The sequence below is a fragment of the Seriola dumerili genome, unplaced genomic scaffold (genome assembly GCF_002260705.1).
Source record: "Seriola dumerili isolate Sdu_G_001 unplaced genomic scaffold, Sdu_1.0 BDQW01000216.1, whole genome shotgun sequence".
NCBI lineage: Eukaryota > Metazoa > Chordata > Actinopteri > Carangiformes > Carangidae > Seriola > Seriola dumerili.
Window position 1 is genome coordinate 1652145 of NW_019174471.1, and position 17589 is coordinate 1669733.

General features: G+C 39.1%; 1 protein-coding gene across 6 annotated transcripts in view; it reads left to right on the forward strand.

The window, feature by feature from the left end:
- LOC111228281 (solute carrier family 12 member 7-like) overlaps positions 1–17589 on the forward strand; it is a 59394-nt gene that overhangs the window by 20113 nt on the left and 21692 nt on the right. For 5 of the 6 annotated variants that reach the window (XM_022754147.1, XM_022754148.1, XM_022754149.1 and 2 more), the window contains exons 2-3: positions 14391–14485; positions 15229–15360. In XM_022754147.1, coding sequence (XP_022609868.1) covers positions 14391–14485; positions 15229–15360 — 227 coding nt within the window. Of the gene's footprint in view, positions 1–4249; positions 4333–14390; positions 14486–15228; positions 15361–17589 lie in introns of those variants that run through there. The other variant, XM_022754152.1, reaches the window with a different exon arrangement.

Sequence of the window (17589 nt, forward strand, 5' to 3'; positions counted from 1 at the left end):
AATAGCACATGCATTTTTTTGGCTTTTTCTGTGCTCTGTCTATATATCCTTTGACTGTCAACTAAAGTGAGCCCCTCAGGGTTTGCATGACTTTCCTTAACAAAGGTTCATGGACAGTTTCTTTTCTTTTCACCATGTTTAAAAAACTAATAATTCAGATGTCTCTTTCAAGGATATCTTGCAAATATAAGTCTTTCTTTGCCAAATATTCAATGGGGTTAAGCTTGTTATGTCCATCAGTTTGTTTGTAATGTGTTCCACTTTTTTATGCTTGAGGGTTGGAAGTTGTTAACTACTCAACTAACCCTGTTTCATTCATTTAAATTATGCACACATGTGACAGTACGGATTTACGTCAGCAAACATGGAGTGACTTTGCTGTTCCGATCATAAGATAACTAATAAACACGATTCAAGTAGGTCTTTGGTAAAAGTGTGGTTAGAACCAAGCTAAATTTAATAGCCATTAAGGTTCCTACTATTGGATGTGGTCACCAACAATAGACATTAGCAGTCTCACTCTGCACAGCTAAGTAATGTGTCAATGCTATTGATCTGCCAACATTTCCATTATCAAATGTGAAGCGTCTTTAGGGCAGGTATCACATGAAGACACACACACACACACACACACACACACACACACACACACACACACACACACACACACACACACACACACACACACAGCAGTGGTTCTGAGGAAGACACTTTATTGTTTACCAGCTACATTATTGGTGAGAAGCCAGGAATTATGTAATGTGAGAAATGCAGGCTATGTTGATCTCAATAGTTGAAAACATAGTCATGAAGCATGAGATCCATGTATTAATCAGATGCAAGCTCTATGTTGCAAATGTGATCTCTGCAGAAGTATGTGTTTGACATTAAATCACTGCCAACTTAAGAGTTTCTTTTCTTACAACTGATCTCTGACCTAAAATAAGACAGTTTCCCTTTGCTTACCTTTAATAATCTGTGATCATCCAACTGAGTTTTGACAGTGAAGGCTGCACATGTTGCAGTTCTCTGATTTGGCTTACTAAAGAAACAAATCTGGACATACATACTTATTAATATAGTGAGCAGATATTCTCCTCTTCTCTTCTAAATGCTTCCCACTATCCCTTATCAAACATACCCATAATAGCGCAACACACATCTGCCTCCTGAAGTCCATCATATCCCTCTGAATTGCCTTGGCTACATTTTAAGTGTACACTGGGAGTTATTAGAGAAGGGTTAGAGCCGGGTCTGGTGTGATTCAGGTTGCAATCCAGCGGTTTCTCTTGCCAACTACAGTAGGTTCATAGTAAAAGGAGAGGTCTGTATGTATGTGCAGTTTTCTTTAAATTGTGAGATAGTGACACCATCTGGAGAAGGGGGGAATTATTGGAATTATCTGGGTAAGGTGGTGTCTCTCTCTCTCTCTCTCTCTCTCTCTCTCTCTCTCTCTCTCCAAATGGCTTCACTGTCATTCATTCTCACATGACCATGATTCATTTGCACTTTTAGTCGGAACAAATGGGTAGGACTACGTAACCTGACCATATACTGTCCTTGCATTTGATTTTGCAATTTAAAATAAAAATGGATGTGTGTATATCTAGAATTATATTACTCTTGTGCAACAAACAATACTTTTTTTTTTTAGATATATTCTATCTAAAAATTAAAACTCTTGATTGTATGTTAAATCAGAAGAGTACCTTGAATTGTCAAAGATTTGTTTCTGTTTACTATAACATGCCATCATAGTGTAGCGAAAAAGAAAAGGAAATGTGTATATACACAGACACACACACACATATATATAGTGGAACCCACTTATAGTGGTCACATCTGTCTAGGTCAAATTGATCGCTATAAGCAGATGATTACTATAGCTGAATTACTTTCCTTTTTCTTTACTAAACGGTGCTGTGGCCCTCTCCTCTTCCAAGCTTGGTCTGAATGGAAACAGTGAAAGCACTGCACACACTCCACTTAATAACATACCTGCTGCAGAGAGAATGAGCACAATAATTATGCTCTGTAAAAGTCCCAAAATGCGAGCAGAGCAGGGACAGGAGGCAAAATAACTAATTTTGAAGATATCAAATGACACACACACTTGCAGCAGACCTGTTGCTGCACCTGTACTCGCTGCTGTCATTCCACATGTTATTGTTTACTGAGCGGAAGTCCAGTTGTAGTCCAGTTGGCACATAATTACTTGAACATGGTCGTGATGGGTTCTTCTTACTCAGCAGTCATTTAACTTATTTCAGACCACATCAGTTTTCTAATTGCAACTCCCACCATCACTGTAAGGATGTTTTAATTTATCCAATAAATCCTAAACCCGTATATAGAATCTCAGTAACAGTTGTCTCTCTGTCCTTTCTCTCCCGCCCATGCTGTGTGTTGCATAACAGCAACAGTTGTTTACCTGAAGGGTTTAAAGGCTTAGGACATCATTAAGTGCAACACACAGACACTTACGCGTGCGCGCAAACACACACACACACAAAGACACACATAATAACTACTAACAGCAGCCATCTGACATCAAACCAAGTGAAGCTTGATACTACTAAATCCTTCTTACTGTGTGATTTGATAGCCCCTCTTTAAGCTCTGCCTTGACACATCTGTCAGTTTAATGACACTGGCAACGGATGTTCAGTTTTGTCTTCACATGATGGAGTGTTTTTTCTTTCTTTCAACGTATTGTCACAGTATATAGCCCATGAGTCTACCTGTGTTACCTGAATCACTAACAGATAATATGTTTCAGCCTGATGAAGGTCACTCTCCTGACTCATAGTCAGCCAGTGGCCAGAAGACTGCAGCAGAATGTAAGCTGCAATTTGTCTGTGGCTTAAAAGTTGTATCTTCCTCCACCCTGGAGCCTGGACGTGGCTCCTGTGTTTTATAAAAAGTTCAGGATTAGCCTAATCTGGTTAAGTGATTAGTGCCCACTTCACATGCTTTTAGATGGACAGATTAATGGGCAGCCAAGACAAAGGTAGACAGCAGAGTGTGAGGTTCACAAAAGCTGTGGGGAAAGGCTGGGGTGAGCTTGGTCTGCAATTGTTTATACTGTTTGTTGGCCTGTAGCACATCTTTGGCTCTTTTCAGCTCACACCTAGTTCAGTCCGTCTCAAATGAGCTCATATTAGGCGTGCATGCCCTGGTAATGCTGAAGCTGATGCTCATCAAAGGATTTTCTTTCTAATTTTTTGGTTTTCTGATGATATTGAACAGAGGTTGTTTTACAAAAACATTAAATACATGATTAAGACCTGATGCTTTATTTGTTGCCATGTTAATCAACCCAAAAATAAATACCTAAATGTCATTCATATTTAATAATTTTAATAGTAATAGTAGTCATTAAAAATAATAATACTAATAGTATTGACATTAATATTGTAAAGATGCAAAAAATTGCATGGCTACATAACATCCCATAAAATACAGTTTGTTGTCATAGCTCCCAGGTTTATTGTCCTGTGTGCTCCCTGTGCTTTGCTGATCAGTTGACTGTCTCCACCTCTGGCACCCTAGAGGTCAGATAGTAAATGAAACTGCTCTCTGAGGCAGCACCTGAGGTTTAAAATAGTCGACAATTATTGATTCAAAATGATATACTGCACACTTGGATGCCAAGCGCTGTCTCTGCGTCCTCAGCGCCACAAGCTCACAGATGTGCTTTCTGTGAAGAAGCCAGTTTTTACTCTGTCTTCTTTTTTTCATCTGTACTTTTTTCCTACATGTGTGTGTATATCCATCCATCCTTCCCTGTCCTGCCACACCCCTAAAACTGTAGGTCTGTCTTACTAATGCTTTTTGCTTCCCTCGCTTTCTGTACTCCACCCTAGTGAGTATGTTCAGACATGCACGCGCTTATATATATGTGTGTGTGTGTGTGTGTGTGTGTGTGTCTGTGTGTGTAGCAGGGATCAGAAGCTCAGGGTGGTTGAGGGAAGGGAGGTGTGTGTGTTAGTGTGTGTGCAGGTCTGTCGGCGGGAGGGTGAGGGTGCTCTGTGATGCATGGTTGATGCTGCTGACATCGTCGTCACAGGCCACTTTCCACACACACACACGCACGCACGCACATAGGCAAACACAAACACCACCGCACGCTGTCAGAAATAGCTGATCCTCACATTATCCACACAGCACAGGCAGCATTCCTGACTTCTGCACCTCACTAGCAGTATCTCTATACTTTGCACCCCCATTACTGGAGTTCCCCAGGGACCACTACTAGGACCCCCTCCCTTTCACCCCCCTTTTCAGCCCCGTTCCTCAGAATGGAGCACAGGGGAGGCTCTCGACGAAAGGGTAAGTTTTTCTTAACTCCTTCAGTTGCCCTTGACTAACAAAACTATATTTGAGCAAAAAACTGTGGCTGCATTGAGTATATTTGGTCAAGTGTGTAACATTTATATCTTGATCTGCAGATTTTTATAGGGCAGGTGTATAAGGATAGTTGTTTTATTGATGGGCTCTCTGTAGCGCACCTGCATTAGAGCCAGTTGTTTGTCTTGCGTAATGATTCTCCTCAAAGATAAATTGCTTCACCAAAGGAAAATCTGGCTTCAACTTGTTGTGTCCCTGGACTAGATTTAGTGTGAATTGTGTAAGGGATGGAGAAGTATTAATCAGCAAAGAGCTTTGTGGTGCTCTGTTTTTAGAGACATGGAGTCAGAAGTCATGCTATTTGCATGAATTGTGGTCCTTTTATGAATGAATGGACAGAGCATGGCACAGACTGAAAATGTATGCACTGATGGTGAGACTTAGACTTAGTGCTTACCAAAAATGTATATAAATGAAGTGAATTTGCTTATTTTTGTTACTGCTGCTTCTTGATCTTTAAACTGATAATTGTATGTTTCTTTTTAAATTAATCTTGAGCTATAGGATTTTGACTTGTCTAGACTCGCTACATCTCCTACAGCTCTGTCTTTTTTTTTACTTCCCTCTTCTTTTTTTTTTTTGTTTGTAACAATGAGCCATTGGTTAACTCTGGCAGTGTTAGGCAGCTTACAGTGTCGTCACAGTGTGCAGCTTAGTGGTTATAAATAGGATGCATGGTCATTTATTACCACAGTGACCAGAGAAGCTGAGCCTAGCCATTAGCGCATCCTGAATGTACCTGTACCTGCTGGTGAATCTGATGATGAAGTTGATGAAGTCTGACTCAAAACCATCCTCTCCTGTGAAGTGTGCTTTGGCAGGATCAGGGAATCCCTCTCCCTTATGTAACATCACTGACTCTGATGTAAAAGAAAGCTCTTTAAATTTCCGATGTTAAATCAGTCTAGCATACACCAGAAGTCAGGATTTTCAATTCTATGCACAGACTTTTTTGTGCATGGTTGTAATTGTAATGGTGGTGAATTGTTTACTCTTACATATGTAATTGTGTCTACCTATTTCAAGCAGTTTTAGGTACTGACAATTTAATTTGCATTGTGTAATGGAATGAATTAAAACAGTGGCTCCCTGATATGAAAGAAAAATATGGACTAAGCTTTTTCTGATGGGCTTATATCCAGAGAAACATAATTACAGAAAATATGAAAAAGCTTTTATAAACCTCAGCTTTCTTTACATGTATTTACATGTATTACGCAACGTATATTGCACATATTACGTGAATCTAAAAGGCTGTATTACATGGTATTAAAATAGAAATATTGTGGCAAAGAAATATTTTTATCCTATACTTTTCAGCAGTATTGTAATATAAGGTCAAGTTGTAGTAATTTTTTGGCCAATGAGGAACCACCGGAGTGGTTCTTAAAACATGAGGCTTATATGACAGAATTGTCACCTCATCCTTAAACTTTCTTACTAACACAACTCAAAGTTTTATTATTTTATGACGATGCTGACAGCATAAAATTGGTGAGCATTTATTGTCTTGGCCAAAAATTGTCTTTGCACCAGGCCCTTTCATTATTATTTATTAATTTGGCAATCAGTTAGTAGGAATCTAAAATCTACTTGAATCCAAGTGAACTGGTTTTAACTTTGCTTGGCAGTTTAGGTAGTTGTCATGTTTTCCATCATACCAAGGTGTTTTACCACGCAAGCTTTGGGAGTTATCAAAGAAGAGGATGTTCATGTTTTTACCAGAGGGGGTTGATTTTATTTGATTTGATCGATTAATTTGAATATGCCTGGTTTGAATATGTCATTGCCTCTTGCATAGTAAATGCCCTTTAGCAATGTCACACTTTTCAGGGTCACCTAATGTGCTATAGCAGTGGGAGACTCTCCGCTCCACCTGCAGAAGTGGAACATGTGCACACACACACACACACACACACACACACACATACACACGCAAAGCTCTCGCCATTAAAAACACCTGCATTCATTCATCAACAATTACACAGGAGGTTTCACCCATCTCCGTTACCCATTTTTATTATACCCACATCAGTGGGTGGATTGGATTCTGTATTCAGTTTGGTTTAAACTAGGGTTTGACTGATTATTTGACTGGTCTGATATTCAGCTTTTTTGCAGTTATCAGAATTTTTTAGAAACTGATTACTAATAAAATAAATTTAGTTTAAAAATATGCTATTTTGGCTCTGATGCAGCCGCCTTTCCCTTACTGAAGTCACCACTCTGTGGTCTTGAGCATGTCCCACCTGCAGCAACATCTGATTAATTATATGTCCTGAGTAATATCCTGTCAATGCTGAGAGCTACTGTGTGCAGACCAGAACAGCTTTAGTGAGCTAGTAGAGCTGTGTGTCGCAGGTAAAGCAAGTTCATTTGTTGATCCAAGACACACTGAGCAAGAGAGAGCAGGAGAATGAAAGGGAGAGAGAGAAGCCATCAGATCTGAATTGCGTGTGAACAATGGTGGAATTAGCAAGAAAGTTGGGAGAGAGCTATGAGTCAACAGACATAGGTGTAAGTTTAAATGTACAGTGGGTAGTTAGCTGCTGTAAAGAGGAAAATAGCTAAACTAGCTGGATTGAGGCAGAGCAACAATAAACACTACCTGTAACACCGAAATGCTGGTAACTGGAGACAATACGCTGAGAAGTAGAAGTAAAATTACTTGAGTAAAAATGTATTCAGATAAAAGTAAACGTGTTACTGTGTTACATTTTTTAAAGGGGGGTTAGGGTTAGCCCTAAAACACGTAATGACAAAAAACTATACAACTTCAGGCTACCATTGGTATTTCAATGCATATACAACTATCCCAGGTGAAAACAGCACTGAAAGCAACCAATAAATTCCAGGCACTTTGTAATTATCAGTTGTATGCACAGACTGCAAATATGTTACTATATTATCAGGTCTAATACAAAAGTCCTGCAATAAATCTTCCTTCATGAAGGTTAAAATGTTCCGTTTGTAATACAGTTGTTGTGTTGGAGGATGTGTGTGGTGCTATGAGGTGTTTGTGTTATTTAGCCTTTGTTCATTAATATAAATGGGGTGGACAAAATAATAGAAACACTTGGACACCACGGCAGGTTTATGCAGCAGTAGTTTTGTGTCGGTAAATCGGCTCCAAATATCAGTTATCGATCTCCTTGATTACCAATAATCAGTATCGGCCCTGATAAAACCATTTTGGTGGATCCTGCTATAAAGTTAGAAAATATTGCCCCCAATTTATGACAGATTTGCACTAATCAACAAATCATCTCAGCCCAACTAACAGACTAAATATAATGAGACAGTAATAAGTTGCATACAAGGCTGACTGTTTCAGAGCTACTGAATGACTTGTTATATAGGTCCCACATGGCAGTTTTAAGACACAAATCCTGCTTACAGTGCACGTACGCTATTTAACAGCAGTCACTGGGCATCATAAGCATTCATCTGGAGTTGTGTTTCTGGCCACTCGACGAATGTGACTCTCGTTTAAAGTCTCATTTGGACTTCAGCAACTCCTGAGAGGAATATCTGGTCCGTTACCAGTTGGTAGGGGCTGGGCAGGGAGTGAACATTTGATTTATCAGAGCTTGTTTGCTGAAAATATATGTCTGCTGCAGCTGGAAATGGGTTTCTTGAGAGTGGTAAGAGTAAACACTGCAATAAATTAGCAAACCATAAAAGCACTGTCGAACTACAGAGCTAGGGATAATTCGCAGTGGGTTCATTACGGCAAGCTTGCAGGTAAAGGCCCTTTTTATCTCTTGTGTGAGAAATTGTTTTCACACCGATAGAAAAATCAGAAGGTACAGCAATTCAATGACTACCAAACATTCAGCCTCCGTCAATTTCTCTTGGCTGACAACCTAGTCTATGGCTGGAGGTTCAGGCAGAGTTACACTGTTCAGCTTACCATCTGCAGCGAAAACATCAGGTCTGATCTTAGTCATTTGAAGGTACCATGTCAAAATATTATATATTTGGTTGTGACCACTTGCTTTGTATGGATATGTTGACTTGAATGTGTTCTGAATAATTGCAGGCTTGTCACTGGACATGGTAAAGCAGAGTGTCTTCACTCTTGACTCCTGTCATGACCACAATAAGAACCTGTGATTGCAACATCTTTCAAAAATGTATAACTTCATTGTTTTATATCCAGACACCTTTATATTTAGGTAAAGTACATACAAAGTAAGAGGGGGAAGTTTTGAGAAGAAGGTAAACACAATAAAGCAGATGTAGTGCAACCGTGCATGCACTCTTTTACTGCCAAACTGTTAAACCAACACATAAACACCTTTTATTGTACCAAGTAGAGAGAAAAACAATCGTTTTTTTTAGTGCAGATGTAGTTTTGTAGTTAATGAGGTGAACCTGCTCACTCTGGACTCTCCAAGTCCTCCCAGAACATCGTCTGCAAAAAGAATGTTAACTCCACTCAAATACTGTTCGCCAAAAATCAGGTTCACCGCTTCACTGTGGTTTTAGGTTTCATGGGATTCAACGTGTTGACAGAAGTTTCTCTACGATGCTGCTCCAGTTATTAATGCATAAGTGTTCACATGCCTCTGTTATAAATGGGTTCCATATCACAGTACATACATTATAGTGCACATATAACAGAATCACAGGATGAGTCTGAAAGATCCATTTGGCTGGAGACATTAATGGGCTTTTAAGACCGGATATTGGTTTGCATCCATTGTCAGTTTCATCAAATCACACACATACACACCCTCATAGCAACTTTCATCTTGAGAGTCACTCTCTTCTCTCTCATTTTCTCCTGTAGACCAGGTGCATGTTTGCTAATATATAAATATATACTGTATATTTCATTTGCTCCTTCTGAACAAGGTTGAGTGTGCGGTGCACATTCAGCATTCCTGAACTGACATGAGAACAGCTGATGTTAGGGCTTTAAGCAATGCAGGATGGGTAATAACGTCAAAGAGCAGGCTGCCATCTCTGCAGTATGTAGCTGGTCAGTCATCATAACCGAGCTGGGTTTCCCGAGGGGGGCAGGGGGCAGGCAGAGCTGGATGGGGTGGTAGAAATGTGATCTGAACCTTCCCCCCCCCCAAAGCTACAAGCAATACCCAAGTGGGTTAACCCATGTTGTTCAGTTGAATGTCAGTCTTCCACCTTTGTGGTGTGAAATAATGTTAATGCTTAGATGTTTTCATTTCTTTTTAGTGAGAAACTGCAGTGCAACTGGATCTGATCATGTTTAGACATAAATATGAATTTCCAGGAAGCTGAGTAAATTAGTCCAAGGAAATTGACAACATGCGTAATGTGCACAGAGGCTAACATCTGTTAACTAGGCCAGAGTGTTGTCACTGCTACTGTATATGAAATGGGACCATGTCCCGCAGGACTGTTCACTACAGCAGACCTAAGGACACTCACACATACACACACATGTTGACATTTACACAACAGTCAGGATTATATATATGTAGACAGACTGACAGACATGGATAGACGGATCATCTGCATCTTCCATTGCATTGACCTGTCAATTGCCCTTTTTCTTTAGTGCAATCTACTGCAACGTTGACTGCAGTAACTGAAGTATTTGGTATCTACTGGGAGGATTTTGTGGCAGCTGGCACCTCTGCCTTGTTTGGAATAGTGATGTGGAAGTGCAGCTGGAGGTTACTGGAGGATTTAATGACATTGAGGTGACATAAAATTTGATGCCACTCATCAGTCTTTTAGGTATTTTTATCTTAAACGGGCACAAGATCACAGCTTTCATTGACTGTAAGTGTGTTACCATTGGGTGATGACCAGGTTAGTCAAAAAAAACAAATTAAGATTCAGAGACGCAATTACGACGCAAACTACTTCTGTCTTGCTATGATTAATCAAAATTAATTTATTTCATTGATTACCAAAAATAGATTTAATCGACTTATTGCTCCAGCACTTAATTAAACATAATCCTTAAGTGACGAAATTGTGATGTCCAAAATGACAGATCTTGTTTGGCAATGCAACATGAGAAAGTAGATTATTTTTAATATTAATTGCTGGCTGTGTCACTAAATATTTAATATTTATATTAAATATTTTTAACTGTAATGGTGGACTTTTTCTGGCTGCAGTTGTCTATGATCATTTTACTTTGAGTTATTGTAAACGATAGTGACAACTTCCTGTTTGACGCCTAAAGCACCTTACACATGTGCACGTTCTAAAGCGGAAAGTTCACCTGATTTGAACAGTCCTGCCAGTTTTAGCCTCCTGCCGGGCCTCAAAGAGGATTAAGCTGGTGTCATTTAAGACAATGATTACCTGTAGTTTGCAGCGTCTAAAGAGCTAAGCAATGACTCACCCTTGGCTGCATCCTCACAGTATCATACAGAATAGTCATTATCTTAAATTCATTCCCCGTAGTCCCAATTTATTGAAACATTGTGCCCTAACCTATTACATTCTGCTATCCCACTCAGACTGTGTTTTAAAGAACCACACAGTACAAGGACATAGTGACTTTCCCTGTGATTACCATCAAGCTAAGCCATGCTGCAAGCCTCTTATTCCCCTGCAGCTGGATCAAGCAGTAAAAGTTATCCATGAAATCCCCATTGCAGTCAGAGTTCACAATAGGCAGCTCCATTGATGGATGAAGAAGTCCAGGCAGAGAGCCGTGGTTGTGGCTGACACAATGTAAGGGCCACCCTGACAAATAATGGTATATGGTTGTTGATATTTCTTGTACTGTCTTGAGGCAATGCATTGTTTAATTGTAGGGAACAAGTAGCTTAAAACTGAAAACTGATTCTTTCTGGATAAAGGTCATGAACATTACAACCACACCAGATATTTTCTATAGAACTGAGATCAAGTAAAGATGACAATATGGATCATGATGTAATATTTTCTTAGAGTCAGAAATGTATTGGATATTTAACACAGCATATCTTCATGTGTCTGCATGTCAGTTCTTGAGAGACTTGGTCTCACTTTAAGATATTACAGTGAGGTGAACATTTTTCAGGATATTCATCATTTGAGGCAGAATTTGAGGATGTTTATAAGAATTTCATCCTTCCAGAGTGCCATTTTTGTCAGGAGTTAATTAACTGGTATAGAATTTTTTTTGATAATGGATTAATTGTCTTTTTTCAAGTGCATTTGCATCACATAACATTACATTGGTTTCAGCTTATCAAAAGTGATGATTGTCTTTGTTATATATCATCTTAAACTGAAAAACTATTTGGTTTTGGACTGTTGGTCAGAAAATGAAGACATCACCTTGAGCTCTGGGAAATTATATTCAGCATTTTTCAGTCTTTTTTTGATATTACAGGCAAACCATTTAATTGATTACTCAATAAGATAATAGGCAGTCCGCCCTAGACTGAATAATAAACTCACCAGTATTGATTGAACATGGTTGGAGTAAAAATCAGATGAACACTGCATTGATCATTTGGCTCAGCCTGCAGCCTTGTTGACATTTTACCTAGAAACACAGAAGTGTAGTGAGTGTTAGATACGGTTTACAACATTCCCTGAGGGTTTGTACGGTTCTGAGTCATTAGTTGTGGATGCTGTAGTCGGTGCAATGGTGGTGGACTATTTCTGCAGGAAATTGCTGCATTTGTTGTGTTTAGATGATAGAAGTTTTCTGTGCTCCATTATCCTTGTGGGTCTTGGTGAGTCCTCTGGTATGGACTTTGCTCTTCAGTCTAAGAGGTTTGTAGTCACCACCTCTGTTTTGTTTCCCTTTTGTATTTTCCTCTTGTATTCCCTTTGAAACTCATGTTTATTGTTTTACTTTTTGTCTTATTGGCTTTTATTTATAGTGTTTTATTGTCTATAAAGCACATTGTCACATTTTTGTCTGTTTGTTTTGCAAAGGCTTACGCCAGTAGAGTTTTATTATTACCCTTGTTGCATGGCAGAACTGAGATCTACTTCAACTGCTGATACTTTTTCTCTCTCCCTCTCACCCCAAGTCAAAGCTTTAATACAACAGCAGCCTGAATGTTATGTGTCATGTTTGTTGCTTTCTTTGAATCCTCAGAAAATCTGGTAAATCTGATTATGGGAAATAAATGAGATAAAATTCATCATGCATCTGCCTAGATCGGTATTCTATTTCTTCCTTTGCACTTGCATCATGGTTATTTGTATATGTGAGTCCATTGTTAATTTTCATTTTCATTTCAGTATTGGAACCGTCACATAGCTATGTGAATTAAAGCTGGTGTAAAGAGAAACACATGCGATAACCCTCACTGGTTACACTTGGACTTGACTGCAGCATGTTGGCTTAGCCCCTGCACTCTAACTTGTCTGTTCATTCAAAACATTTGCTCAGTGCGTTGCTGTGTATGTTGCCAGCCCCAGAAGCAAAGACACAGCGTGATTCACAGTTTGGTGCTAGAATGTCCTCTCTGAAGATGGCTCGGTTGCTTTGTGTGATGTGGATTGACTGTGTGAGCTCTGTTGTGGTTGGCAAGTGGAGATGGAGAGAAGATGGTGTGTTTACTTCTCAAAATTCCTGTTAATAGGCCGTAACAGAACTTGTTTGGCTGAAATATAAGACTTCAAGAGTCGTATCTGTTGTCCTTTAGCTCATTGGGTAGGAGTGTAAAATGATATTCAGTTGTGTTCTGTTAAAGCGTATTATCCATGCTTTTCAAACATGATGAGTATGTGGATGTTAATCCTTGAAAGATGATGTTAGATGAATATGCAAAATAAACTTCACAAGCGTGTGGGGGAAGCGAGCTGCCTGTTAACGGCACCGGAAAAGTGGTAATGACTCTGATTGTGTCAGAACAACTAGCAAAGAGAACATTAGAACAAGCAGGGGTGTGACTTAGAGACGTAGTACAATGAACCATAGCAACAACTTTAATTTTACTACCACATGTGCGTGCATTATGTTAGGCTACTTATATGTTTCAAATAGCAAGGATTGTCTGAGGTTGACGAATGATGAATGACAGTTTGCATGTCACCTTATTTGGGGTCGTCCTTTAGCCTCTTGAAATGATCCCACTCTTTGGATTTCCTGCCAGACATACTGTTATGTAATTACTTCAACGCACTGTCCTGTGTTTATAGGTTACTTCGATATTTGAGGCAGTGTGTCCCTTAAGAGTTGCCGTAAGGCGGGAGTTGTCAGAGTCCCGCTTGTCACACGTGTGTTGATAAAAGTAATGAAGTTGTTGCTGCTGTTGTACTACATCTCTAAGCCCTCTTCTAATAACTGCAGGGTCCAACCATGCGAACAAAGTCAGTGCTGACCTGCTAATTAATTAAATTAGTTTTAGGTACTTAATTGGAAAAGAAAGTAATGTGTGGCTCATCTACTTTCACCACATTACTTGCTGTTAAACCTAAATATTTTTGTTGTGCAATTCTTACAGGTTTGACATTGTTGTTAAAGCACATGAACTCCTCATTATCACATTGTGTTCAGATAATCTGCAGCTACCTTAGCTGGATAGTTCAATTGTTCAGCCGGTTGTTCTTTTGTTTCTATTTATATGTGTCTTGTATAAATTTTTAATGATAACATTGATGAAGGTCAAAACATTATTCCTTCCAAGTGAAAAGTGGATCATGTTGTTTAATTTATTCATCAAATGTGTTATAAATGTATGTTTAGTCTAGTCTGAATTGACAGATCATAAAGCAAATATTTTTTTGATTAATTTACCAAAAAGCCAAAAGTGTGTGTGTGTGTGTGTGTCTGTGTGTATCTGTGTGTGTCTATATGTATGGATTGGGTGCAGAAACTGTCACTGTGACATCTCTAATACAAACTTTTAAAGCTTGTGCTTGGTGTGTGGTGTGGAAAACAAAAGACCTGCAAACCTAAGACCAAAAGCAGAGTACGTTGTTGCAAATGTGGTTTACAGTGAAAACAGGGAGTGTATCGCCCATATCTTGCTTTGGTTACGTGACATATTAAACACTCTGCATTTCTTCCTGTGTTTCCACAGGTGATGGTGTTCCAAAGGAAAACAGTCCCTTTATCAACAACACAGACAATGACAAAGGCAACAGCTATGATGGCACCAACATGGCTCTTTTTGAGGTAACCGTCCAACACTTCTCATCATCTTGAATTTTATATAGGCCATATGCACAGGGCAGGGGGATGTTTTACTAAACAAGGAAGCGTAGCTGTGTGGTTTATTTTGGCAAGATGTTATAAGCCATGAATGAGAAACCCTAAACTGTGGGGTAGAAGCTGCAATTCCACCAATAGCCTTTTTAAGTTCACATTCACTGCCAGAATCTACAGTTTAAATTAGACCTAGCCTATGAAGCTCAAGCCATTCATTAATGCACACTATACTAAAGCATCAGGGTAAGTTGTGGTTAACTAAATAAATAGTACACAAGGAGGTGAAAGTACCAGTCTTCTCTTAGCTCAACAATGCATCAATCAAAGAGTTTATTTGTCGTAAAAGCCAGTGCATTCCTTTAAGTTCTTTCAGCTGACCCGTTGCCAGGTGCTTTGCTCTGCCATTTGGCAGACCTTGCTACTCTGTGGTCACTGGCCCTTGTATAGAATCAATTAGGCACTGCGGCTTCTGTTTTCACCGCTCTGCCTGAAGCTGATCCAGCCATGCTATTCTAAGATGCTTTGAACAGTTAGCAAACTAAATATTGCACTTTTCAGTTTGATCCTAGAAGAGTTTTCCCCTCTGAAAAAAGCTAAAGTGTTTTTAAAAATCTTATATTATTTTTCACCTTGTTGACATTTACATTTTGTTACTGTAACATGGAAATAAAGGAACCCTGAGTGAAAAATAAGTTTTTCTTTAATTGCAGGAGGAAATGGACAGCAACCCCATGGTGTCATCTCTCCTCAACAAACTTGCAAACTACACCAATCTCACCCAGGGGGCCCAGGAGCATGAGGAAGCCGATGATGATGAGGGGCCCAAAAAGAAAGCTGTTAAGGTACATCAGAGACTCTTGTTTCATATGATGTGTGTGTCACAGCTTTAAGGTGGGGTTGTCTACATGCTGTACAGTTACTGTAGGTACAGTACAGTTGTTCTTTCAGACCTGCTGAACTATCGATGAAGCCCTGCTGTTTGTTTAATATTTAAACCTTTCCTTTTAAACCTTATTTTCTTCTCCATAGCATCTTGTGTCCTTTCTCACCCTTCATGCTCACTGTGAAATTTATCAGTGTTAATTGTGTTAAATTAAATGGTCAAACCATTTAGACAAAAATATAAAATTTTATTATATGTGTTATGTTTAGTTTTTTCAATCTTTGGTATATTGTTGCTTTACCCTGGTAACAGGAAACGTACATATATTCATTCAGGAGATTTCTCATACAAAAAAAATCTGTTTTGAAAGTTACATCTTGCAACGGAGTTATTACAGATCCGGTCAGTAAGCCTGTATTGCATTAATCCTTTTTGTAGTTGAAAACAGAAACAGAATAATTGTTCCTAAAGAGGCAGTTTTATCTAGAAACAGTGCTTATATCGCAAGTGGACAAATGTAATCTGGCCTTCTAAAACAACAAGCATCCTTTAATGCAACAATCTTATTTTAAAGGCAAAAATTCCTATAGAGCACAGAGATGTCTTTTATAAAATACCTGTATAGGTCATACAGGTTGACCCTGTTGGTTGGGTAAGAGGACAGAGTTCATAGCAGAGATGAAATACGAAATAAAACTCTGGCAATCTGACTTCTACAATAACCTATTTGTCAGTCCTTGTCCCCCAGACCATTTGTACTGTTTCTCCTCATGTTTCAGTTTTTAGAAAAGAAGAATTGAAAGTAGCCACAGTGCTGCCATGCGGCATATAGATGCTTCTGTAACCACAGCCTCAGTCCCAGGCCAGTTGCGCCATCCTGTCCCCTGAATGGAAATAGGCCTCTGGTACCTCCCATTGGCTTGCAGGAACATCTTGGTAAAGAAATAAGTGGATGAAGCTGACACCCTTGTCGCCCCTCTTTGCCTGAACCAGTGGGACTAATGCTGTACATTTGGAGATAAATGGCTAAAAAGGTAGCTGCTTGTCAATCTGAGGTGATCGGTTTGACGTTTTTTTTTGTTTTCTGTCAGAAAAGTTTAATATATTCCTCTTGCCTGTGCTTTTTACATGCTGTTGCGAAACAACAGTTTCTTGCAAGGAATGCTATCTTTTGGGGTGGAAGGATTGAAGGATTTTCAACAACTTTTATTACTGGTCACTGGATAGTATAAAGTGGTTTATATAAATGATGCCTCTGTCACTGAGATGTAAGTCTTGTCCATTTCTAACGTTAGTTCATTTTTATCAAATATGTTTTGAAGCATAATCTTCACATTGCTAATAGCAGCAGCTTTTGCTTTGCAAATTAAACATTTCCCTCTGTATTTATGATGATGTTTCATAAAAGAAATGGTTAGAACAAGATTTTGCGCGGTTAAAACCACAGCTTTTAAGTCCTTATTTAAGCATGGGGAAATCAGGGACTTAATCACTGTCTTAGACAAAAATTAGGGGTTAGGAGTGTCTTTTTTTTTTTTTTTTAGGGCCGATTCTGATACCAATTATTAGTAATCACGGAAACCCACAACTGATATTTGGAACCGATATACTAACACTACACACAAACTACTGCTGCATAAAGTTTACGGACACCCACCGTGCTGTCCAGGTGTTTCTATTTTTTTATCCACCCCATTTATATCAATGAGGTAAGGCTAAATAATAGAGACACATCTCTTTATAATGCTATACAACTCAACAGCACTACACCCTACATCCTCCACAATGATGACAGTTAATTCAGTTGTTAAGGCACAATTCAGATCTGCTAGTTACTTTAGCTTAGCAGTTAGCGATGGCTTCTCTATCCTGCTCTCTCTTGCTCAGTGTGTCTTGGAACAACAAATGAACGTGTTCATAATATTGTGATGTTTTTGCAGCTTCAGCAATATCTGCTGTCTTACCTTTGACACAGCTAGGCTGGCTCACTGGAGCTGCTCCAGTCTATGCCTATTGTGTACACAATACTCACTGATACACACTGATCGTGTACACAATAATTGCCAGAGTTGATAGGCTGTTACTCATGACGTGGAACCAATCAGACTGTGGTCTTGAGCAATGTCCTGCCAGAGCACTGAGTGGTGACTACAGAAAGGGACAGGCGGCTGCATCAGAGCCAATTATT